Source organism: Xiphophorus couchianus, chromosome 7, assembly GCF_001444195.1.
Source record: "Xiphophorus couchianus chromosome 7, X_couchianus-1.0, whole genome shotgun sequence".
Classification (NCBI taxonomy): Eukaryota; Metazoa; Chordata; class Actinopteri; order Cyprinodontiformes; family Poeciliidae; genus Xiphophorus; species Xiphophorus couchianus.
This window is the reverse complement of record NC_040234.1, coordinates 30,431,802-30,455,352: the sequence shown is the minus strand read 5'-3', so window position 1 is coordinate 30,455,352 and position 23,551 is coordinate 30,431,802. Positions and strand designations below refer to the sequence as shown.

At 37.9% G+C, this 23,551-nt stretch overlaps 1 protein-coding gene across 6 annotated transcripts in view; it reads right to left on the bottom strand.

The window, feature by feature from the left end:
• The window catches only part of myo1b (myosin IB), a 70,326-nt gene that overhangs the window by 42,373 nt on the left and 4,402 nt on the right, over nucleotides 1-23,551 (bottom strand). For all 6 annotated transcript variants that reach the window (XM_028022564.1, XM_028022566.1, XM_028022568.1 and 3 more), the window contains exons 2-3: nucleotides 15,752-15,898; nucleotides 12,997-13,112 (exon numbers count right to left, since the gene is read on the bottom strand). In XM_028022564.1, the coding sequence (XP_027878365.1) occupies nucleotides 12,997-13,112; nucleotides 15,752-15,877 (242 nt within the window). In that variant the 5' untranslated portion in view covers nucleotides 15,878-15,898. The remainder of the gene's footprint in view (nucleotides 1-12,996; nucleotides 13,113-15,751; nucleotides 15,899-23,551) is intronic.

Genomic DNA, 23,551 nt, shown 5'->3' with positions numbered 1-23,551 from the left:
TAGCTTGTTCAGACAAGGTAAAAACAAAGTTTGTACAATTTTGACAATATTTAATAGTTTACATGGCCAACTTAAACTGAACATGTTCAGAACATTAAACTGAACATTGGTTTGTGCAATTCCTTCACTGCATTGTTTAGGATCATTTCTTTAAACTTCTTGATTGGCAGTACTAGGCATCTCTTTACCGTTGGCTACCTTTAGCTCAACTTTCTAACAAAATGACATTGTAGTACTTTTCAGATCCTGGCTCTGGAAAGGCCAATCCTAGTTATATGACCTAGAATTTCAGATTGTATTGCACGGTAGGTTCTAATTTGAATTTTAAAATCCTCCGCACCAGCATCTGAGATACATGTCCCCAACACTAAACATTGGCTCAAGGGAAAAACAAATCTTTGGCACTTTCAGTTTCAAACGCCTTGCATCATGAAACCAGTTACATTTGCTTGTCTCGAGGGTTGGAGAACTTGTAATCTCCTAGGTCTTAATATTGCCATTAATCAAACATTTATAAAGTACAAAATCTGCAAGACATGATTGCAGGAAGGAATTCATGACATGTACAAACACTAAGCACTACTGATCAATCTCAAAATAAACTGTCATAAAGCATGTCGTGTCTTGATCCATGCAGTTGTAAAAGGCATCAAGGCATCAAAAATATAAGCTTCTGATTTTGTAGCGTGATCCTACTCAGTAGCCTCAAAAACACGGCAAATGGGTCATGAACAATCCAAATTTCAAATATACATGACACTCAAAATATAATAGATTAATGTAGACAAATTAGCAAGGTTGGAATACATTTGCAAACGTTTAGTTCAGTCTATGCTGCTGAGGCCAAAACTTCTAGCGTATAATTACATGCTGAACTAACAATGAACCTTGATTTGCAAAGTGGTTGATTGCTGCTTGGAAACATTGCCAGAAAGTGTGCCAGAGATGAACAGCCTGATGAATGCAATCCAGACCTCAATACCAAGTTAGAGCACAAGCTGGCTAATTAAACTAAGGGTTCTGCACTGTCACACATTATTTTGAGTCAGATAAAACTCAGATCTACTACTAAAAGGCTTACATTCCAGGTGACTAGATATTCTAATTAAACAGTAGGCATAGAGGATGTTTGCAGGGCTGCCTATAGCTGTCATTCTGTACTAGGAAATGTCTGTTACCTTTGCAGAAATGGTCAAAAATCCAAGAAGATTGTTCCAACAATAGAAGTCAAAAACCGTCAATGCGACAATGATGTGGCCTTGCATCCACTTTAATGGTGTAAAAGCAAAATTTACACCTCCTCAACAAAGTGGTTAACTATGACAAAAGGCTTGAAATGGCACTGAAGCTGCTTTGAATTGTTTTTATTTCTAAAAATTAAGCTAACCATTTTTCAACCATTTTTTTTATTTGAGAATCTAAAGAGCACAAGCCTTGTTTGTAGTACTTAAGGTATACAAGAGTCTCTCTGAAACAGCACGGGACCGTACTTTGTACCAAGCTTTTGTTTCAAAAGTTACAGTTTCAAAAGTTAAATCTGTCTCTATGGAAAAAAAAAATACTTTTCATAAAGCACAAGAAAATATCAGAGTAACCAGAGTATATCTCCTCGTTAGTACAGTGGTGAGTATCCCCGCCTGTCATGTCCGGGGTTCGATTCCCCGACGGGGAGTGAAGTTTGTTTCAGGTCCCTCTTGAAAATGAGATCTAGACCTCAACGGGGTTTACCTGATTAAATAAAGGAATAAAAAAAAAATTTAAAAAAAACTGTGTTTGCTCCAGCTGCATAAGACTTAGAACAAACAAACAAAAAACAACAAAAGCAGTAACCTCTCCCAAACTTGTTGCTCAACAGTGAAGGTGCAAGCAGACAGTCAAATATATGCTGGTTTTTACGTCTGGCTATCAAAGTTCTGCAACTTCATATAGCAAAACAGCAAAATTGATATTTTGGGCAGAAAGAAATTGAACTAAAATCTCCCAAAATACAGACATTAAATAAATTAAATATGTATTCATACGTGGCTTTTGAAAATAACCTCTAAGCAGCCATTACTACTTCCCAACACATCCACATTTGAGTTTAAAAAAAAAAACTTTACAAGTCTGAGATTCCAACCTCAAATTTCTATTGCTGCAAATGAAAAAAATAAAGACTCGACATCACTCTGACCAAGTTTATAATAAAATGCATTTTATTTTTCCGTGAATCCATGTTTCATTGCTTCCATTGCACGTGAATTTCTCCACTACAGAAATAAAATGTGCTTCAATAATGCATGTTTTTATTAATATGACCAAATGCTGCAAATATTCAATCACATTTCTCCATTTATTTTTGATTTTGTGTAAATAAAACCTTTTAACCTTCCCAACATGATGTTATACAGCAAGAACATCATGTTGTCAATTGCCAATTTACAACAAAGTTCAACAGAGCAATTGAGCAACTGTACAGCACAATGAGTAGGCCAATTGGTAAACTATGGAAAAAGAGAAAAAGAGATACAACAAAAACGAAGTGCCATATTGGCTGGATTATGCAAACGTGTATCAAGTAATGGACCATAAAATTAGGCGTTAAAAGTTAACCGGTGTAAATTGGCCATCTTTAAGCATTATTTCAACATTTGTTACCAGTTGTACAACTGAATTGCTTTCTCTGTTTATTCAAGCTAAACCCTGATTTATTCCACGCCCATACAATTCCTGATCACAACCCAACCCCTGTTCCACCTCTATGCCAGAACACCAGTTTGTGTGGTCGAGACTTGCAATTGGACATTACGTCACTGCCAAAAAAAGGACAGCACAGCAGATGTCTGCTTTGTGAAAACACTCCTTGTGCCTGACCTGATCCTGACAATGAGCAAGCCATCATGCAATTATTGCACCCCCAGACAGCAGGAGTTTGGAGGGGGTGGGCTGCCCCATGAGGCCCAGGGGTGTCAAAAGAGGGGGGGGGGGGGGGGTCTTTCTCTAGAACACACACTATCGAAGGATTTATGAATAGCCATCACTAATCACAATATGAATAAGGGTCAGAAGAAACAAGCCACACCTACAACTGCATTTAATTTAAAGTCTTAAAGTGAGAAAAAGTTTACGACAAAAACGTCTGTAGGCATAGACACATGTAGACAACTAGAGTAGCAAAATTATTTATAGTATGGAATTACTTTATCATTAGGGCCCTAAAGGCAGCCTGAGCAGCAACTGGCATATAAATGGAAGACAAAAATGATGAAGCACCAAGGTCCCCATCAAAGACTGAGGAAGCGGTGAGTATGGTGCCCAAAATCCCAGAGGTCTCCCAGATCACTGCGCATAGCTAAGGGTGTGCATGTGTGCATACATGGAGGTGGGGGTTAGGCAGGGATAAGGCCTTGGACTGTAAATGCTGCTTGGCACCTCCCCTTCACATCTGCCTGCAGGCTGTAATTTGGACTTGCACGTGGCAGCGGGTGAGCACAAAGCCACACTGGCATGAGGTAAGCAGCAGAAAATAGTCTAGTCAGTTCTTTTCCCCTTCAGCCTCTGGTAAGTGGGGCAACAGGAGAAGATGATGGGCCTGCCGATTGTGACCTGAATCTTAAGAAGGGTGGAGTGACCGAAAGGCAGAATCAGCACACTTTATTAGCATTTACAAATCATGGCTATGGGTTGGTCTGATGCCTACACAACTACTTGAAGATGAAAAGCCCTTTAAAAAAAGAAAAGAAAAAAAAAAGCCTAACGTCTTTCTCAGAGGCACTTTATCATACCGACACAGTCCGCTCACTTCTAAATGTTGCACAGCCATTATTTTCAAGGCACATCATTTGTTGGCAAATATGTCTGTTTTTGGCCATACACATTCGGGGGCTAAACGGTGGCCTCTGATCTCAGCATGACCCAGTTTCTCCAGAGCCCTCAGGAAATCCGCCTGGCTTTGAAGGAACAGCCAAGGAAGCAACTTCCTGATGCTGATGACCAGGTGGAAGAGGGGGGTGGCTGTTACAAGAAACAGAAACAAATATGGTGCCACCAGACAGCTTAAAGACCAACCTACTGGAGTAGTGGCGTGGGGTGGGGTGGGTGAAGGGAGCAAGCTAATGGATGGGGTGCCCGCACACGAAATGGATCTTGGTTGTGACAGATGTTGACCGTATGTGCAAAATGATTTGCTATAAAGAAGGTGTTAAGCAGAAGATCACCTTATAGGGGCCCAAATGAGCTGAAAGATGAGCTTTACATTCAAGAGGAATCAGAAAGTGATGAGTGCAAGGTGCACCAAACAACTTTATCCTCTCTAAATTAAAAGCTGCACAGCTAGAGATGTCTGATCAATCTAATATTCACTAGAGGCTTTCAAAGACCTCCCATCAAACTGAAGGGGTTCAGAGCTTTAATTTTATGTTGGTGCACACCAATTTAGTGTTCCACAGGAGGGGGAATCCACCGACACCGCCAACTGTGTGATCCTCAAAAGCAGGAAATAAGCATGCAGTGCAAGGTAGCAAAACATCCTCCAACAGCTCCCTGACAGGGTCTCTGAGCCTCATCAAGCAAGTTGTGCCATTACTTGGACAATATTAGCCTCTTTTATAAAGATCTCATCTAAATCAGAGCCTTTTAGATCAAATTAGTTGATCTAGTAAAGCCCATGGAAGAAAAAAATAAAATACTTTTCCAGCATAAATTTAAGTCAATTTAATTGGTTATATTTCATAGTCAAAACCAAAGTTTAAAAGAAATGCCTACTTGATTAAATAATAGGCATGAGACCTAGGGCTCCAGAATTTAAAAATTGTAGCTTTTTTACTCCATTAGAATACTGAAGTTGTAATTGCAATGGATCCATAAGTCCATTCTATTTTTACTCAAACAACACTTGCACCAAGTAATTGGTTGATGGCTAGAATCAGCCAGTTTACCAAGGCTAGTCAGAAAACCAAAAATGTAATATTTCTGTCAAGTTACCACACCATTTGGAACTCCTACTAGAACACACAGACAACACTCCTCCACATGGAAGATAAAACAGCAGAAAAAAAGCTAAAATTTTATTTAATTTTTTTACTCGGATGAGTCAGTTTAAGTAGCATCAAGTATTGGTGCTACATTGCTGGGTGAGGGAAAATTTCACCATTATTAATACTGGTAGCTGTAGCTCTTAAAAACAAATTATCTGCTTTCAAAAAAATGAAATCTGTGTAGGCAGGTCAAGGCTTCACAAAAATTGAAGCTCGCTGTCTGTAGCGAGAGTGACTTTATGGATCTTTATATAATACTACATTTATTGCTCCAATCAATAACTGGCATGCATTATTTAGACAATATGGGGCATTGGCTAAAAATCTGAACACAATCATTAGGCTGAAACATTTAAGAGATAAATTCTGTTGCATAAAAGTTAAATAAGGACAAAAGAAGTGGAAACGTTTACAGTGGAGATGTAGCAAATGGCCCACAGAAGAGAATAGCTGAATGTGATCCTTCTCTTCATGGACACTGCATAGCATCATGGACAGACACACAAGTGCTGCATAGCAATAAGCACTGAAGCCAACTATAACACAGAATCAATAAGCATGAACTCAAAGCAGCCAGAGGGTGTCCATGTGACCCTCTGAAACAGAGAGGATCATTTTGGTTCCGTCACGCAGCTTGGTGGCTGGTACCATGTTCCTAAAATTGTTTAAAAAAAAAAAAAAGCAAACCGATAAATGATACAAACACTATTCATGCATATTTTGCTATGTGTTATGCTAACCCAACTGTTGGTTGCCCTTCCTCAGGCTCTAGTACTGGTCCAATACACCAAAACTTGTACACAGCTTGAAATGTAAATAAAGTACACTTGCGGTACAGATGACAGCAAGCTACAAGCAAGATTCATGTTATGTGCTCTTTAATTAATGGGAGTAAACACCAAATATAGGATAGATGATGTTTCATAGTGGAACAACATTCTAGACAGCGCCTCTTCTCAATGGTTCCTTTTAGTATGCCTCACATTTTATGATTGTGCAATTTATGAACTCAGATAAAAGCTCAGTACTTATTTTCATTCTGAATAGAGAGGGTTTACAATGGGTCTTGGAGAAAACCGTATAAAGAAAGCCCCAAACGGCAATAAATGATAAGGCCGACAATGTTTAATCAGTGTCAAGTTAAAGAAGTTAGGAGTTAGCTGCACCATCCTAGAAAATATTTGAGGAATGCATAACCCTTCTATTTTACACTACAAACATTGTGAGGGTATAAGATACAACTACCAAATAGTGAGTGATTTAATTGTGATTAAATTAGTAAATCATTAGATCTAAAAATGTGTATAATGGAGAAGCATGTGCATTGTCTTTAGATAAACAGCTCTACCTACAAAGTATTTATATAAAAGACTCATAATTAATCTTTTATATAAATAAAAGACTGGAGTCTTTTCACAATGAACCAAAGTAAAGCACACAGACCCAAAGCAGACCGACAACACTTATTGCAACAGCCACCAATCCCAACACATCAAGCACATAAATGCAGTTTGGCAAGATCCTGATCCAAGCTGACAATCAAGGAATCTACAAATTGGGCCACAAGTTATTTCTGCTAAAACTGCTCCAACAAATCTAGTCAGAACAAGTTGCATGCAATTTTGCCAAAAGGCAGAAAACCACATCAACTACACAACCTTGAAGAGGAACATATCAGTCAACTACTTTGTCAGATTTAACACCAACCACACCTTGGTAACTAGAGGAATCCAGGGATGTGTTTGTATGCATGTGGGTAAGGCGTAGCTATAAACATGTGCAGCCTAGATGAACAAATATCATTAGATTATAAATTATAGCACAAGCTAATTAAGTACATTTTGCATTTTCTTCTTGGGTTGCAAAGGTGGGTAGAAAAATGAGCAAAAGCTTTTCCATCATCTCTCTCTCCCTCTAGTTTAAAGCTACCAACGCCAACACACATGCTGCAGAGGGCTGAATCTGCCCACTTCAGTCAAAAGGCCACTTCAACAAGTGCCTACTCAATTCTACCTACATACAGGTTCTGTGCAACTTTTCTAAACCCTTTTCAGTCAGTCTTATACACAGATCAACAGCAACAGTTTCTATTGGTCAAACAGCCATAATCTGCATCCAAAGCAGGATACAGTCCAATACAAAAGGAATTCATAACACTTATCAAAACATCTGTCTTTATAGATCAGAGTTTTACAATTGACAGTAACAGAACAGTATCAATGTCGTTATTCAATGTCTGAGATGAGACAAAAGATAACTAGACAGTTAGTATGGTGCTATATAACTGCCTGTAAAGTTTTTTTTTTTCCCAGTGCAAATGTTAGTGAAATAAAGATATTTTTATATATCCATCTGTATGCACAATATATTTTTCCATTGGCTCTGTACGGTATCACTTTTGATAGCAATCAGGATATTCTTCAGGTAAAAAGGACTTGCATGAAGAAGAAGAAAAACAAAATCACCTTTTTAAAAATGGTAAAAACCTATTTAGCAAAGACAATTTTCTTAAAGAGAAACCTTTCTCCAGCTAGTGGTCATTACTTCTACCCTGGTCCTATACAATCCATCCAAAATGAGGCTCCTCTAAAAGATTTCTCCATTTGAATTTTGATCCATGTTGCATTAGAGATGGAGGCCATAGGTTGCATTCTAAAATATGCAAACGCCGCAAAGATTGATTTTAAACGATTAGTGGTCCGTAATCTTAAAGAAAATGCTTGTATTGAGGGACTTTGTTTATCGTGCACTTGTCACTTATCCAAAAATAAACAGTTGTATTGAAAACATTTTGAGGACGGCCATTTTAACTGTCCAACGGCGAAAGTGAAATTAGCTCAGATATTTGAGAAATACAATATTGACTTCCAAACACTCATAACCCCCACAGAGAAATTATTGCGATAATCTGTCATATCCACTTGCTTGACAGCTGGAAGCCTTGACATACATTGCAAAAAGAGCCTCTTTGCTCCATTAGCCCCTCCCGATGCCTCTCTACGGCCAATGTTCTAGCGGCACTAAGTATTGAGCAGGGAAGAGCATCAGGGTCTCAATACCTCATTAAACATCGGGATAACACGATCCCCCCCTGAGAGCAGGAACAAACTCCACACATGTCCACACAGACACACACTTCTCAGTCTGTGCCTGTTTTGGGTGGCAAGCAACATACAACAGATGACTAAAAGCCATCTGTGATGGTCACTGATTAGTTCATCTGTAATGAACCCAATGCATTTAGAAAAGGAGGAAAACACCTGCCAGTTAATTATAGTGGTGGCTCATCTGGCCAGAGGATCTGCTGCTGAACTGGTCGAAGCTGTGACTGTTGTATAAAAAGGCGAAGATGGGTGTGTTTATGCAGCTCATTAGAAGTGACAAAGAAATAGTTTCAAAAGGCCACAACTTTAAGAAGTTTTACAATGCATCAATTTGTGACTGAATATTGAACATTAATGCTCAATATTCAGAAGATGATTGTATTTTAGGAGACACGGATTTATGGTCTACATGCAAATATTTTTGTGATTGTTGGATGGACAGTATCTTCTTGATGCAGTCTGAAATATTTCAGGGGGTAAAATGCTTAAAATTACAAAGAGTGGTGAACAAATTGTGAGGGATACAGAAATATATTTGCCTGTTTTCTTTAATAGTTGAGATCTAATTTCTTTTGTGAAAAAAGGAAACAAAGGCCAACACTGACAGCTCAATTTCTTTCACTTACTTAAGTTTAGCATACTGTTGTAATTTGGTAGAAAACATTGAAATACCACAGAAGTTTCAATATATTCCTTTTCATTAAAACAAATTCTAGTTTAAAATTTGTTTTTTCTTTTAAGTACTGATTGTCAATTAATTGCATGCTGAATTGGATTATGCAGACAGACACTTGTGCAAAACAGAAACTAATGGCTGGGTGCAAAACTGCGCCAAAGAAACAATACCAGAGAGCCTGCACACAAAATCACTTTACCTTGAAGTCATTTAACATATTGAAACATTGTAAAGCAGCATTAAATGCTCTCATCTTAAACAATAGCCTGGTTTCTATTAATGTTTTAAGTTTGAGAACCTACAATTGTAAAGGTCTGTAAACTACCACTGCCATTATGTGCAATTATCCACAAGATTTCAATTGGCTCCAACACTCACATCAAAGTCTGATGCATGAAACAGCAGATGGTCGATTACTTTGAAGATTACTTTTACTCTGGCATTAAACTTTAGGGTCCTTTTCATTTGGTAAAAGAATTTGTCCATAATTCAGAACAAACTTTCTTTTACAAGGTTATTGGTTGATGATCTAGCTTGTACATTCAAACTTGTACTTTATGCCTTACTTGGCAATTGGTTCACATAAATACTGACATTTTTTAGCTCCAAGTTTTGTCTTTAAATATAAATATAACATAATGCAAAAATAACTAATTGAGTGCAATCTTCAAGTGAGCAGGTAGGCAACTCTCCTTTTTACAGCTTTTATCAACACTGTATAAAATAGGAAAATTAGAGTGCTGTTTGTAGATAAATAACCACTGAAGTGGATGAAACCATTAATGCACTTCTATTTTCAGGGATGAAAATGCATCATTGTTTTTGAAGAGATTAATTTGCATCCCATTTTTCTGATAATATCAAACCCAATAATGCTGATAGACTACATTTTTAATTATTTAACATTCCTTTAAGTATGAACTGCTCACCTTTCTGATTTATTGGCAAATATTTTCAAAAGCAAAAAGTTTCAGATAGTCAAGGAATGCAAATATGCAGATACTCTGAGCTGCTCAGCATGGAGTTTCAAAGGTTATTCTCTCCCTCAGCAAGACCCACCTGTCAATTCCAGCCTTCAAGTCTCCAGATAAAGCAACAATATTTCAGTTTACACAACCTGATGACTTAGCAGGCACAGCCCTGGCCAGCAAACTGATAAACATGGGCCCAAGTTAGTTTTTAAAGTAAAATATTCCTTTTGCTTTTTTTGCATTACAGTATGCAACTGTAGCTTTGGCACATATCAGACTGACAAACACTTTAATCAGTATTTAATATAGTAGGAAGCCCCCCCCCCTAAAAAGACAAAAATAAAAGAAAAAAACAAAGTCTGATCTGACTTTCTGTTGCAGTTCTAGCTGCTGCAAATAGTGCTGTGAATCCAGTATAATTTTATTAGGAGTAACAGTAAGAAAAGAAATCTTTCCTTATCGCTCTGAAAAGTGCCATCCAACGGAGACAAATTTTAAACTCATCAGAAGCCTTTCTCGTCTGCATTTTATACAGTATATTTTTTTACCCCAGATGGCTTGGACCATTAAGCACATGTAGAAACACTTGTTTTCGTAAAGATGCACAAATTAAACTTTCCTGAACCAATGACTTAGTTTTCCTCAAGTTAGAACCTGCAGGTTTATTTTAACAAGTCATTTTTCTCATCCGTGTTGAATTTTTCATCAAAAAGCAGAAAACAAAAATGACAAGAATCCAGTCATCTCTTGAAATGACTAACTTATGTTTAGAGGAAGCTGGTGCCCACCATCAGCAACATGTTGGGAGCTTCTGATTTTATTCTGCAACAACTTTTTAATGAGAATCAAAGGCATAAAAATATGGAGTAGACCCAGCAGCCCCTGCAGTTGTTTTAATTAAAACTCAACACTGATCCACTTCAGCATTGGCCAGCCTCTGTGGTAATATGTCCCTGAGTCAGTTGAAGCTCAGCCATGCAAAAAAATGGATTATATATATTTTTTTAAAACGGTAGCTTATTTGGTTTGGAAGAATTATGCACAATTTCAGGACTGACTGAATACTGGACTGAACTGACAGTGGCAGAAGTCCATTAATGTTTATGCTCATGTTGGTTTTTCAGCCATAGAAGCCAGCTAAAAATTCAATGCTTGGCAGAAACAAAAATATAAAACTGCAACAAGAACAGTATGGTCAGGCCAATTCTGAACAAATCCTTTAAAGTTAGAACCATTTCTACCCTGACCTGCAGAATTCTTGTGTGACTAAAACTTACATTTCCATTTATGAAACACTACCCAATCTCCTTTGAATACAACCGAGTAAAATATATTCAAATTAAATTTAGTCTCTGTCAAGACCATAGCAATTCACTTGCATTTAACCATCTGAATATTGACTGACAAAACAAAATCAAACTGTGTGTCAAACAACAACATGGATCATTAGCTAATCTATGGATGACTGAAAAGGCCAAACCTGAATCCTATAGAAAGTCAATTACATGATGTGCTCAAAGTTAGATTGATGCTTTTTCAATCAGCTGACTGAAGAAAAGCCAACCCTTGCACAACTACCTCCTGCCAATTTGCTTAATGGATTTAGCAAGACCAAATGGTCAGCATGAATGTTCTAAATTGGGTACAGAGAGTTTACATGCATGTTTAAACACTTCAACAATGCCAACACATTACAGTCTGATTGTACTGTACCTGGTGAAGTCAAATTTTAACACCACAATAAATATTGTGGTTTAGCCTTTTGATGCTAAACTAATCAAAAGGCTAAAAAAAAAAAAAAGTTTGAAATTATTTTTGATTCCATTAATATGCAGAAATTGAGCCCATTTCAGACAGAGCAGGGATAGAACCGGCAACCCATCGATTGCAGGACAAACTCCTACTGCTGTCGACACCATCTTCATTTATGTACAGATGTACAGTATGTCCCTAGTTTTGACACACGTAATCAATAGGAAACTTACAATTCTGATTTTGCCATTCTTGCCCTGTCAATCAATTGGAGCCCTTTAAGTAAAAATATTGGTCTGATTTCAGGCTTTGAACTAAAGCAAAATGTCAAGTCAACAATGAAGTTTCTATACTCTAAAAACTTCTAACCTTGGAATATGAATACTTGAATTACTTCAGTCCTGTCCATGCAAGAGTGGTATTCTAAAGAGGCACAAGTCTGCAAACAAATGGAAGTTTTGAAAAAGTTTTTCAGGGCTCTTGTTTTTAAAAACACTGGTAGAGCAGCTAAGACAGCGTCACAGTGACACTTCACAAATAAATGACCATGCAATGATCATTTCCCTACAACAACATGCACCATAGACCTTTAGTCAGTCTAGCATTTCATTGCACTAACCTAGTTTCATTCAAGCTTGAAGATGGTTTTCATGTCTTACTTTTTAAATGAAGATATGTTCAGCTTTTATGAATGAACATGATCTTTAACAGAATCTCAAGCTTTCTGCCATTTAACCTTTGCTTGACATCCAAGTCATCTTCTGGAAATGTACAACAGAATGTACCACTGGTAAAAATGATCAACCACCAAACAGCAACTTCTACGCACAAAGGTTCAAGTATAGGGGAAGGTTCAAGAAAACTGAAGCTGGAATTTTTTTATATATTTTTTTTAAATCCACCTCTGCGAAGGGAGAAAAACTCACCAACAGTATAAACAAATGAGCAAAAATAAAGCTTTAAACTGAACTGATATAGTGTGAATCACTAAAGTAAAGCCAAACAGCTTGTTTATGTCTGGAGGCAGATTCTGTGTTGGTACAAAGGTATATTTGCTCTTCCAGCCCATGTCTCCGAGGGTCTTTGCAGCCGCCTAGAGCTATGACAAGCTAATTGACAAGCTGGGCTTTGTTTTGTCTTAGCTGACCAGCAACAATTCTGAATTCATGTTGCCAATGGACAGATGGCATGCTACAGCTCTGAATGGCCAGCAAAAAATCACCTTGTGACTCCATAAATAGGAGGCTATGTTCCTCTGATCCCAGATTCCCCAGAACCATGCTTGTTACAATGATGATCCCAACAAAACTCCACAATACATTTCATCTCTTGTGAATATGACAGCTCCTAGTCCAGCTCCTAGTCATTGTCAGAGCTCCAAATCCTTAAACATCCTTGTCAAATTCAACTCTCAGTTGTACAACTTCAAACTTATCCACAGTTTGTGACTTTATAGAGAAATAAGAGAGTCAACTCACATGTGGGGACTAAGTTCATAGAAGTTTCTGTTGCGATACTCCTCCACTTTGTCTGGCGTGTAGATGGGCAGGGACCTGTAAGGGTTCAGGGAGATCACCACACTGCCAATATATGTCTAAAAGAGAGAAAAACAAAACAAAAAAAACAGTGTAGTTACTTTGTCTGTATAGGGTACATTTTCAGCTTTGAACAAAGAGGTTCTGGTCTATGTGAGAAAAAAAAAAGCATTGAGAAGGCAGTGAGTCTGCTCCTTCTCTGCTGAGTGTTCATATTCTATTGTTGAGGCATGCAGCCAATGCCTAAAGTAAAACTGAAGATCTGTTTCACTTTAACATAAAATTTGAGGAATCTCCACTTGGCAGAAAGAGGTGCTGGCTATAGGCAATGGCTAGTATATGAGGAGCAGCAATGTAAACAGTATACATGGCATCAAATTATGTGCAGTTTGATTCCAGTTAATGCATTTTCACCACTTTGTTTCAAATTGTAGGAATAGATGTTTTAGAGGAAGGTCTCAACAGAACCCAACTGAACAATAAATCATGGCGCCTCTGCATGTATTCAACATGGATGCCGAAATGTAGAGAAATTATTTACCCCTGTTATGTTGCGTGTAAAATCTGGAAATGGATGTAGCTAAAACCAAGAGGAAATATTGGCCTGAAACCTTTTTTTTTCTGATCAGTGCATCTCAGGTTGTGTCTGAATTTGCATTGTAAAAATAAAAAATGTTTACATTTTTACTTGTGCTTTTTATATGGAATTAAAGACAAAATGTGATTTTTAGAGTTACTAAAGCCTCTCTAGATATTTATTCAGAAATCTGCATCTTTGGCAAGTTCTCCTACACACCAACTAGGGCCAATAACCTTCAGGTTATTCATGTTCAAGCCCCACTTATCACCCACAAACATTAAGAAGCAGTAAAACATAATTAAATTCATGATGTCCAGCATGTGGGCAGCTTTTTATAATCCTAAGTAAATGTTTTCTCTAGTTTAAATTTATATAACAGACTATCTTTATGTAACATCCAAACAGGTACAAAACAAATAACACTTGTCAGCTCCATCTGAAAGGTAATGCAACCAGCTATCATCTTCATCATCCTCCTACACACAAAACCGTGCTCTGATGACACTTTCAAACATCAACCTGAAACATTCTCTATGCTTTCCATGGTAATGGCTGTTGCATAAGCCACTCTGACATGAGTGGAGCATGGCCTTCCCTGTGGCAACACCACAACCTCCCACAGCCTCTTGTTGAACAGCACACCAGAGGCAGTGTGAGGTCTGTAAAAGTGCGGAGGATGCATACAAGAGGAAAAGGCTCTGTGCAATGTCAATAAAAGTATGACATGTCAATAAGAGGCTTTCTTGACCACAAACAGAAGGGACAGGATAGAAAAACAGAAAATCTGAGTTGCATATAGCTTTGGGAGGCTCATTATAACAACAAATTCCACTGAATGACACAGATAACTTTGATTACATCCCACACAGCAGATCAAACTTTTTTCTGTTCAATTCATGAAAAAGGATGGCGTTTTATGTCTTTTAACACTTAAAAATTATTTCTACATTTATTTTGCCACGCTATCGTACTTGCTATTAGCATCAATGAGATCTTTTGTTTCTAAGCAACCTTAGAATAGCAAGAAAAAAAGAAAATTGAACAAGCACATGGCATTTTAGGCTGAAACTGATACCAGTTGGTGGTCCATAAATCAGATTTTTACCAATTAGTGTCAAGATCTAGGATTTTTTTTTGATTGAATCTCTAATGGAGTCCACTTCATCTCCTGATAATTTAATAAGGAACTAGAGTAACTTTGCAACAAAGATTACTTTTTGCACCTCTGTTACACCTCTCAAAACTTAGCACTTTGAGAGATGTTACTTTTGGCCAGATACAATCTACTGGTGAAACAAGTTGACTGTCTTTTCGAGTTTCTACAAAGATTGTTATTATATTACCAATTACGGTTAGTTTAAAGTAAACCTATCCTGTGCAGTCACGTTTTCATATGATAGTTTGAGGAGGATGGGGGCCATTTGTAAGGAATGACGATGCAGGAGGGAAAATCAATTTTCAAAAAGTAAAAAGTTGCAAAATGCAGATTTATTGGATAAATATAGGCTGTTGAACTTTTTCTGATCAGCAGTCATCTTTCATTATAATTTTGCCATGTCTTTTATTTGGTTTTCACTTAATAACTTAATGTATGCTGATATACAAACCAACTGAGGTATACTTGAATTTTTTAAAGAGAATCTCTTGAGAAAGGGTTGTATTAAAAAGAATGTTTACGAATGACTGATTCCCAGGGTGCTGTGGTGCCACAAGGGTAACACAACCCTTATACGATGCCTTAGTGTCAGAATGACTGATTCACACCACTCCAACACCTCCTAGTGAGCTGAAATAAGATTATATCGCTACCAAGGCCTGAATGTCTCACAATACCTCCCATTCTACGGATTTGCTAATTGCTAAGCCAGCAAATGTGGTCTGTGTATCTGGAGTACTTATTTAACCATGTCCATTTAAGGTCAACAAAAGGGAAACGTCATACAGTACATTAGAAGGGTGTGTAATCTTTCTTTGAGGTTGTCTTTTTGCTTCTTTGGCAGGGAAGGCTGAAGTCAGGGTGTGACCAGTTTAGTCACACTGTTAATGAACCAAGAGAGAATTAACATTACCCTCCAAAAAACAAAGCAAAAAAAACTAAACACCAAGACGCCTACTTACATAGATCTCATTGTGGTCAAAGCGCTTCTTCAAGTTCTCCAGAAATGAGTCTTCCGTAAGGGGCTCCAGGAGGACCATGTCCCCAACTCCAATCATGTTGTCTAGAAGTGATGTTTTCACCTCCATCTTGGCTGCCGGTGTCCCCTCCTGAAGAAAAACACAAAGCAAGCAAACAGTATGTTACACTAATATTTATAAAAATAAAAATAAATTATATACTGCAGAATTTTGTCTTACAAGGAGAAATGAAGCAATCCTTGCAATATTGCACCATGCCCCCAGCCTCCCACCCCCAAACGTATGACAATTTTCAACCTGGAAAGTCAAAAATAATGTTTTCCAGATGAACAGAGACACCATGCCTACTCTAAGGACTCCAAGGTCTATGGTGAGAAAAATGTTAGTAAAACAAAAAGGTTTTCATATAAACAATGTCCTTTATAAAACCTAGATGCACAGATGTTACATGTAATTTAAACCAAAACCATGATTTACATGTCTTCTGTTCATTCAGGCTGACAAAGACCAAAGGTTTTGGCAGATAAAAGGAAGGTGAAGCATATCTCAGTTGCTCCATTTTATTCCTTTAGCGCTATAACTTCTGTCATTGAACCTATTGGAAATTGAAATGTTATCACCCTCAGAGGTTTTTACATAACCTTGTAATTACGGAGATCGTCATTTTAGTAACACTAGCTGTGCCAACTGGTAATAAGAGCAATTAAAATATTAACTCCATAGTCGTTTTGTCACCAATCATAATCAATAAATCCCTAAAGCTGTAATGGCAAAAAATTCAGTTTTGACTCTAGAGGTTGATTAAAACCTCCTTATGAATAACCCCAATTTCATCATAACACAAAATGAGATGTTTATTACTCAAATGTTTGCCCTGGAGTTTCAATTTTTAAACAGAAAATGGAAAGAAAAATCTACTGCATGCATTTAGCTTGCCTGTAATGCCATTTTTTGTTGCAGTTTAATATTTTCAGCATGTGAAGAAATCTGGGCTGGGATGAACCATGACAAAGACTGTGCAGGATTTGGCAGTTTTGGGCCTTGTGTTGATGCCCCATCTCCATTTTTAATTGTGATCCCACTGCTAAAGGGCTGGAGATAAAAAGAGGGGCCCAGTTATACCCAGTGCCTTAATGTAGGGCTTTGCTGCGCCAAAAACCTACTCCCTGCTGTAGCAATAGACTGTGCCCACAAGCTAAGTGGATAAAGCCGTATAGTGATCTTCTATCTCTGCACAGCCACAAACTAAAACACCAGGTCAAAGTATCTCTGCCCATCCATCATTCTATCACAGCTGCCAAAGGACATAAGTGATTGTTCTCCCGGCCAATCAGATTAAAATATAAGTATTTTAGATTGCGCTTCCAGGACTTAGAAATAATTTATATGCATCAAACTAGATTAGTGGTGTGTAAAAAGCAGTAATATTTGTGGATATAATATTGTCTAAGTCAAGGTTTGTCTAAGTTTTTATAGGGCCAAGGGAAAATCTGATTGACCCTCAAGGTGCATCGCCTTCACCCCTATCAAGTTTCAGTAGAAGTTTAGAAACAGCTTGATGCTCTGGGGGACAAAAATAAAAAATAAAGATACCCTGAAGACTTCTACTTCACTGCTCCCCCTGTCTTCTCTCCTCCTGCTGTGTACAGGGTTATTAGCACATAAAAAAAAGTTGTCCAGCTCTTAGTAGTTCTCAGCAGTCAATTTCCAAAACTGCTTGCTCACTCAGCATGAAGGGAACACTCTTTAAAAAGTCTGGCTGAGCAAGTCAAGAAAGAATGGTGCAAATTATTTGGACTCATTTGCGTGCAGGACATTTTAAATGACTTCACTGATGCCAACCGCTTGATCTCGACTGTAGAATCTGAGTGGGAGGGGCTGAAATTTGCTTACTTGTCAGTTTGTAGAAATTGGCTCATTTGTTCCCACAAACAATATACCGGAATGATGGCATGGTGCCAAAACATTCCCAGAGATGCTCATGTCCACCAGCTGCTTTGGTTGCCTGCTCTGCACTTTTGCACTTTTAAAGGCAAGCCAACTTCTTTCAAGTCAATGAGTCTCAGGAGAGTGAAAACAGCAATCGGCTGCTCTGATGTCACCATGTCTTTCCGTGCAGCTTCATAATGATGTTGCTAATGTTCTAGACAAATCTGTTTAGGTTTTCTATAAAGAGACTGTTGTATTTAAATCTCTCAATCATTTGGAATGCATCTTCAGTGCAGTTGCAGTACATGTAAATTTACTTGATCCTTATTTGTTTAATGACCTCCAGCACTTCAGGCCATGTCTGCTCTTACATGCATTGGCATCAACAAGTAGGGCTTGATGTTTTTTTAATAGTAGCAAGTTTTTACACTCCTTGAAGCTTCATATTTTGTCACGTAGCAATATCAAACTTCAATGTTTATTAGATTTTTATGAGCTAGACCAACAAAGTCTAGCTCAAAGTGGTACACAGTTGTGAAGTGGAAGTAGCATTATGCCCAAAAAGTGTGGCATACATTTGCATTCAATGCCCTTTTGCCCTGAAAATGGCAAATATATTCCCGTGCAATCCAGTAAGTAGTTCACCTTCATGCAATTACTCTGCTTTTAGCTTCATTATACACATCTCTGGTCAAGAAAATCAACACCACAGCATTATCCTACCACCACCATGTTACATGGTGGGAGGTGATGAGTCAAGGTTGCTAGTCAACAACAAAACGTTCTCGCAGCAATCTGACAAGAGAACAACCGCTTGATCTCGACTCTGAAGAATCTGAGTGGGATTCTTCAGAGTCGAGATCTAACTCGACTCTGAAATGGATGAGGTCAGTACATTAAACGCAGACCTCATCCATTTGGTGCAATCTGACAAGAGCACCTTCTTGCCACCCTTGTATAAAAAGTCAAATTTGTATTCCTTGTGACCAGACCACTTATTATCCTGTCAACAGCTGAGTTATGGCTCTCTGCATCCCCTCATGATGTTTTTATGGGCTTTTTGGTTGCTTTTTTCCCCTCAACAGCCTAAGCCAACATGATGGGTTTGCAGCAGCGATGGGTTGGAAGAATAAATAGACAAATACTTTGTATTTTCCAATTATAATAACTCAAGGTGATTTTTGAAGCTTTTAATGTTTCAAAAAGTGTACAAATACTGCAGACACTGTACTGCACAGGTTCATGACAATTAATGTGTCCAGTTGCAGGTGTTAAAAGGGACGCAGCCAACTCCCCACTCTTGGTGAAAACAGATGCTGAAGTCACTTACTGACCTGGGGGAAGAACAAGATGTGTGAATGTCTCCAAAGTGCCTGGTCCATTCTTACCCAAAACACACTACATCTGTCTGCAACTTGGAAACCTTTCATCCCCCTGTGCCTATAACCCACTAGCCCAGATTCAGAAGAGGCCTTTGGGCAGCCATAGACACAATCCCATTAATAAAAGTCACTCCCTGCTGCTAAATCTTGGGCTGCATCCAAAGAGTGAGAATGAGAGAAAACCCTTGCAGCCATGATTTAATTCTCCGGATTATCCCATTGCTGAGATACAGACAGATGAGGAAAACGACTTCTACAATCTCAACAGGTCAATACCAGCGGCATCAATTTTTTTTTGATTGAGGTTTTTATTTTAAATGTAATATTTCTAGGAATTTTTTTAATTATTTTTTTTTTTAAACACTTCTTAATTCTGGACTTAAATTATTTAAACCATTCTTTCCCTGGTGTAATAATCATACAAACAACTTCTAATTAACACCAGCCTATAATTATACATATGGGGTCTAATTAATATAAATACACCTGTTTGAATGTGCCTGAGCAAGTTGAATCATTAATCCCATGCTTCTTGTAACCTTCGGAAGCTACCGACATACAGATATTGAAGCAATTTTTTGGCTGAAATTTTAGATTTTATTTAATATGGCTACTTTCTTGGGTCAGGGCTAGCTTTCAGGCATTGCTAATAAATTTACAATGAGGTTGGGATCAGGGATTTTGAAAAACTTAACAGTGGCATGCTTTATCCATTCTTGTTTTGTTTTTTTGTTGTGGGACTGAGAGGAGATGGGAGAAATCAACCAGTGCCTGGCATTATTCTCCCATTGGAACACCCAATTGTTTCCAAGCATTAGCTATCTGAGGCCGACAGCCAACCTCAGAGAAAATTAAACGGGTCTGAATGATAAGGAGCAGTCCAGGATCAGCCAAGACTCAAGCCTCTCATGAACTGGAAGCTGTCCACAGTGAAACAAGTTTTATGCTGCCATGACTTGAGAGGAGCTCAACAAAAAGTCACTACAACAACAGTGAATTTGTGCTCGACATAGATGAGCAGAAATCCCCTGGAGTAAAGATCAAATAAGATTGAAATAAAAGAACACTGGACCACCTTCTAGTACAGTAGTGGAAGAATCATGCTACGGGCATGTTTTGCTGTCAGTGGAACTGGTTTATTAAGGTAGAGTGAATTGGAAAATAAAAAATAAAGGGATATCACTAAATTCTTCAACTTCACGCAAAAGCAGCTAGAAATTAGGTTTTCAAACAAGTTAATGATCCAAAACAAATCTCAATTTGTTTTGGAATAGTAAACAATGATTGACCTCAACTATACTAAATATTTGTGGACTATGCACAAGTGACAAATCTGTGCCAGTAAACACAATTTTACTAAACTGCATAAACTGTCAAGTATCGAGCCAGAACCATGCCAGAAATCCAACATAGTGTTCAATGCACCCAAAACCTGCTTAGGACATTTAATCAAATGTCATTTTTATGTAGAATTGACTCATTATGGAATAAAAACTACAATAAATTGTAAATTGTGCACACATTTGTAAAAAAAGAGAATTGCAGTTGTTTATGTAATTACTCCACCCTGAAAAAGGAAGCCCAAGATAACATTTTTGCTCATGAGCAGCATATGTAAACTTATGACCAGTCTTCCCATTTCTTCATCATTTTCCATAATAAAATCAGAAGAATCACATGTATCCACATGGCTTTAGTTGCCATAAATGTCAAATTTAGGTCTCCTGATCTACTGGTGTAGCAAGCCTTTGGGGTCAAATGGCCTTTTGACTTGTAGCATTCATGTCAACATTTGACTCCATTCTCCAAACCCCCGTTTGGCACAATGCCCAGTTGCAGCAGATGGTTGTAATTTACACATCATTTAATTTTGGCACATTAAACGCTGACCTCATCCATTTAAAAAGAGAAAGTCTGTTTAGTTAGGAAACTTCTCTCACATAGTCGAACTGTGGCGACTAGCTGATGAAAGAATGGGCTGTAGTTTGTAAGGATTACACAAGTGATGGATACATGTAATTGCCAAAAAAATTACACATTTCAAACACATACATTACTTCTTTGTGCTCATCATTTCAACTCCTATACTTTTCTGGTGAAACTATATTATTCATCCAGCCAATACCTGCTGCTCCTCTATTTTTTCTCCACAGTGTCATGCTACATATCGTGAGAAGGTCGCTTCTGAGCCAAAGGCACAGGATCCAATTTATAAACCAATCCATACTTCCCACAGATTAGAGCTCCATTTTTAGAGAAGTTAAGTTCCTGGGCATGAAAATAAAAGCACAAGTGGGATTTTATCATGTGAAGGCTGACAATAATGGCTGGACTAAACCTGGGATTTCAATACATGCCACAGTAATATTGAGAGACAAGCTTCTGACCTAGATTTCAAAGCCAGCTCAAGCTACGAGGGGAAAACATGAATAAAAACACCATTAAATCTACATGCATTATTAACAGGGTCTAGCATCTGGCCACGTGTCAATTCTGTCCTTTAGCAACGACAAAATTCAAAACAAAAAGGTCAACCACCATGCAACTACTCGCATGCAAAACACCACTAAAAAAAAAAACAAAAACCAACTAAAAACAAAGTCAGTGGAGCAGCTTATGGTTTATCAGATGCATGTACTCAAAAATAAAAGCAGCTAAAAGTGAAGACTTAGTATATTCAGTGTGATCAACAAATCAAACCTGCAATCTGAAATAAAGCAGTTTAAAGGAGCATAGGGGAGACATAATGAGATGATTTCCGTCACACTACCTCGACAGAGGTCGTTTGAGAATCTGGCAGTCTGTGAGGAAATGAGGGATATTAAAATCTATTATTGGGAGGGTATTATTCTGGACATTTACGGCAGATCGGTGTGGCCTCGTCACATGGCAGAACAGTCATAACATCCCAGCAGCTGCCAGTGCTGGAGATTAAAGCCCCGTCTAACAAAGCAGCGACAGCACATGTGGCTGTGCCAAAGGGCAGGGCAGGGGTTTTAGGAAACAGAGAGGAGAGGTTGGGACACCAAATGACAGGCACACCCACTTTCAGGTGCACGCAGATGCAACTGAAAGCACTTTTTACCATTTGCTTTCAACAACCTTCTAAAAATGTCCTTGAATGAAAGTAAAATAAAAAAGTCATACTATTTGGCAAGCATAAAAGTGATTACTCAAGTACAAAAAAGAGGAGTAAAGTTTCAGATCTATGAAATTTAAATAGCCACAAACGCTAACTTACAGACTAGTTTCTGTAATAATTTCCTTTAATTGGGAAAAGACAACCCAAAATAATCTAACCACTGAGAAGATATAAATGTCCCCTCATCACATGAAATGGCTGTAATGACTCACTTTTTGGCAAGCAGAATTCAATTTTACCAACCATATTCTGTCCTCATTGCTGCCTGACCAGAAAAATCGAGAAATCGCTTGAAATAGAATTGTTCTCACAACATGAAGCAGGTCTAAAGATCTCAAAAAAGCATCATGCCCAAACCAAAAGAACACAAGGTCAGACATCTATGAGACTGGAGAGGGTTACAAAGCCAATTTAAGACTTTGGGACTCCAGTGAACCACAGAGAGAGCAATTATTTACAATGGGGGGTCCACCCTGACAAAATTGTTCCAACACCATCTCAATGTCCTCAAGCAGGAGGTCACCAACGCAGGCCTAACTTGCATCAGTTAAAGTCAGTGTTAATCATTCAACTATAAGGAACAAGACAAATATGACATCCATGAGAATGTGTTAAGGCCAAAGCCATTGCTGTCTAAAAGAATACAAAGGTCCTTTTAATATAAGGAAAAAAAGTGTTGACAACCCAAGACTTTTGGAACTTTTTGAACAACTTGCTGTAATTGACACAAGCATCAAACAGGCTTTAGTGTGACCTTAAGCAGGCCATTCATGCTGGACAACCCTCCAATGTAAATAGAAAACAATACTGCAAAAATCTGTGGACCACCATAAGTCCATAGCAATGTAAAATATATTAACATATTGTCATTTATTGCTAAAGCTTGATGGCAACTGTTATCACCAAGGGTAGTAAGAGTGTCCATAAGATTTTGTGGGCAGTTGGCCTTCTCATATAGAACTAGGATCATTTTATGCCTCGTAAATATTTGGGGGGGCGGGGGGGGGGGGGGGGGGGGGGGGGGTTATTTGGTATTTACTAAAACTGTCACATATGAAAATTTGTTTGGTAATCAAAAATCTACAATGCTAAAGAAAAATCTGTTTACAAAAATGTTAGAGCGCTGTATAAATCCACACATTAAAAAGTGTTTCCTTGATGAATGTTAAAAGGTGCAGATATATATTTTTTTCTTAATTTTCTGAATATCTGTTTGTGTAGGTATGGTAAATGTAAAATGTAAAGAGGAGGACAACAGAAGACTAAAAAAATAGTGGGGCAGGAGGATATTAAAAAAAGCCCAAACTTCCTTCTGCTCATTTTGAATAG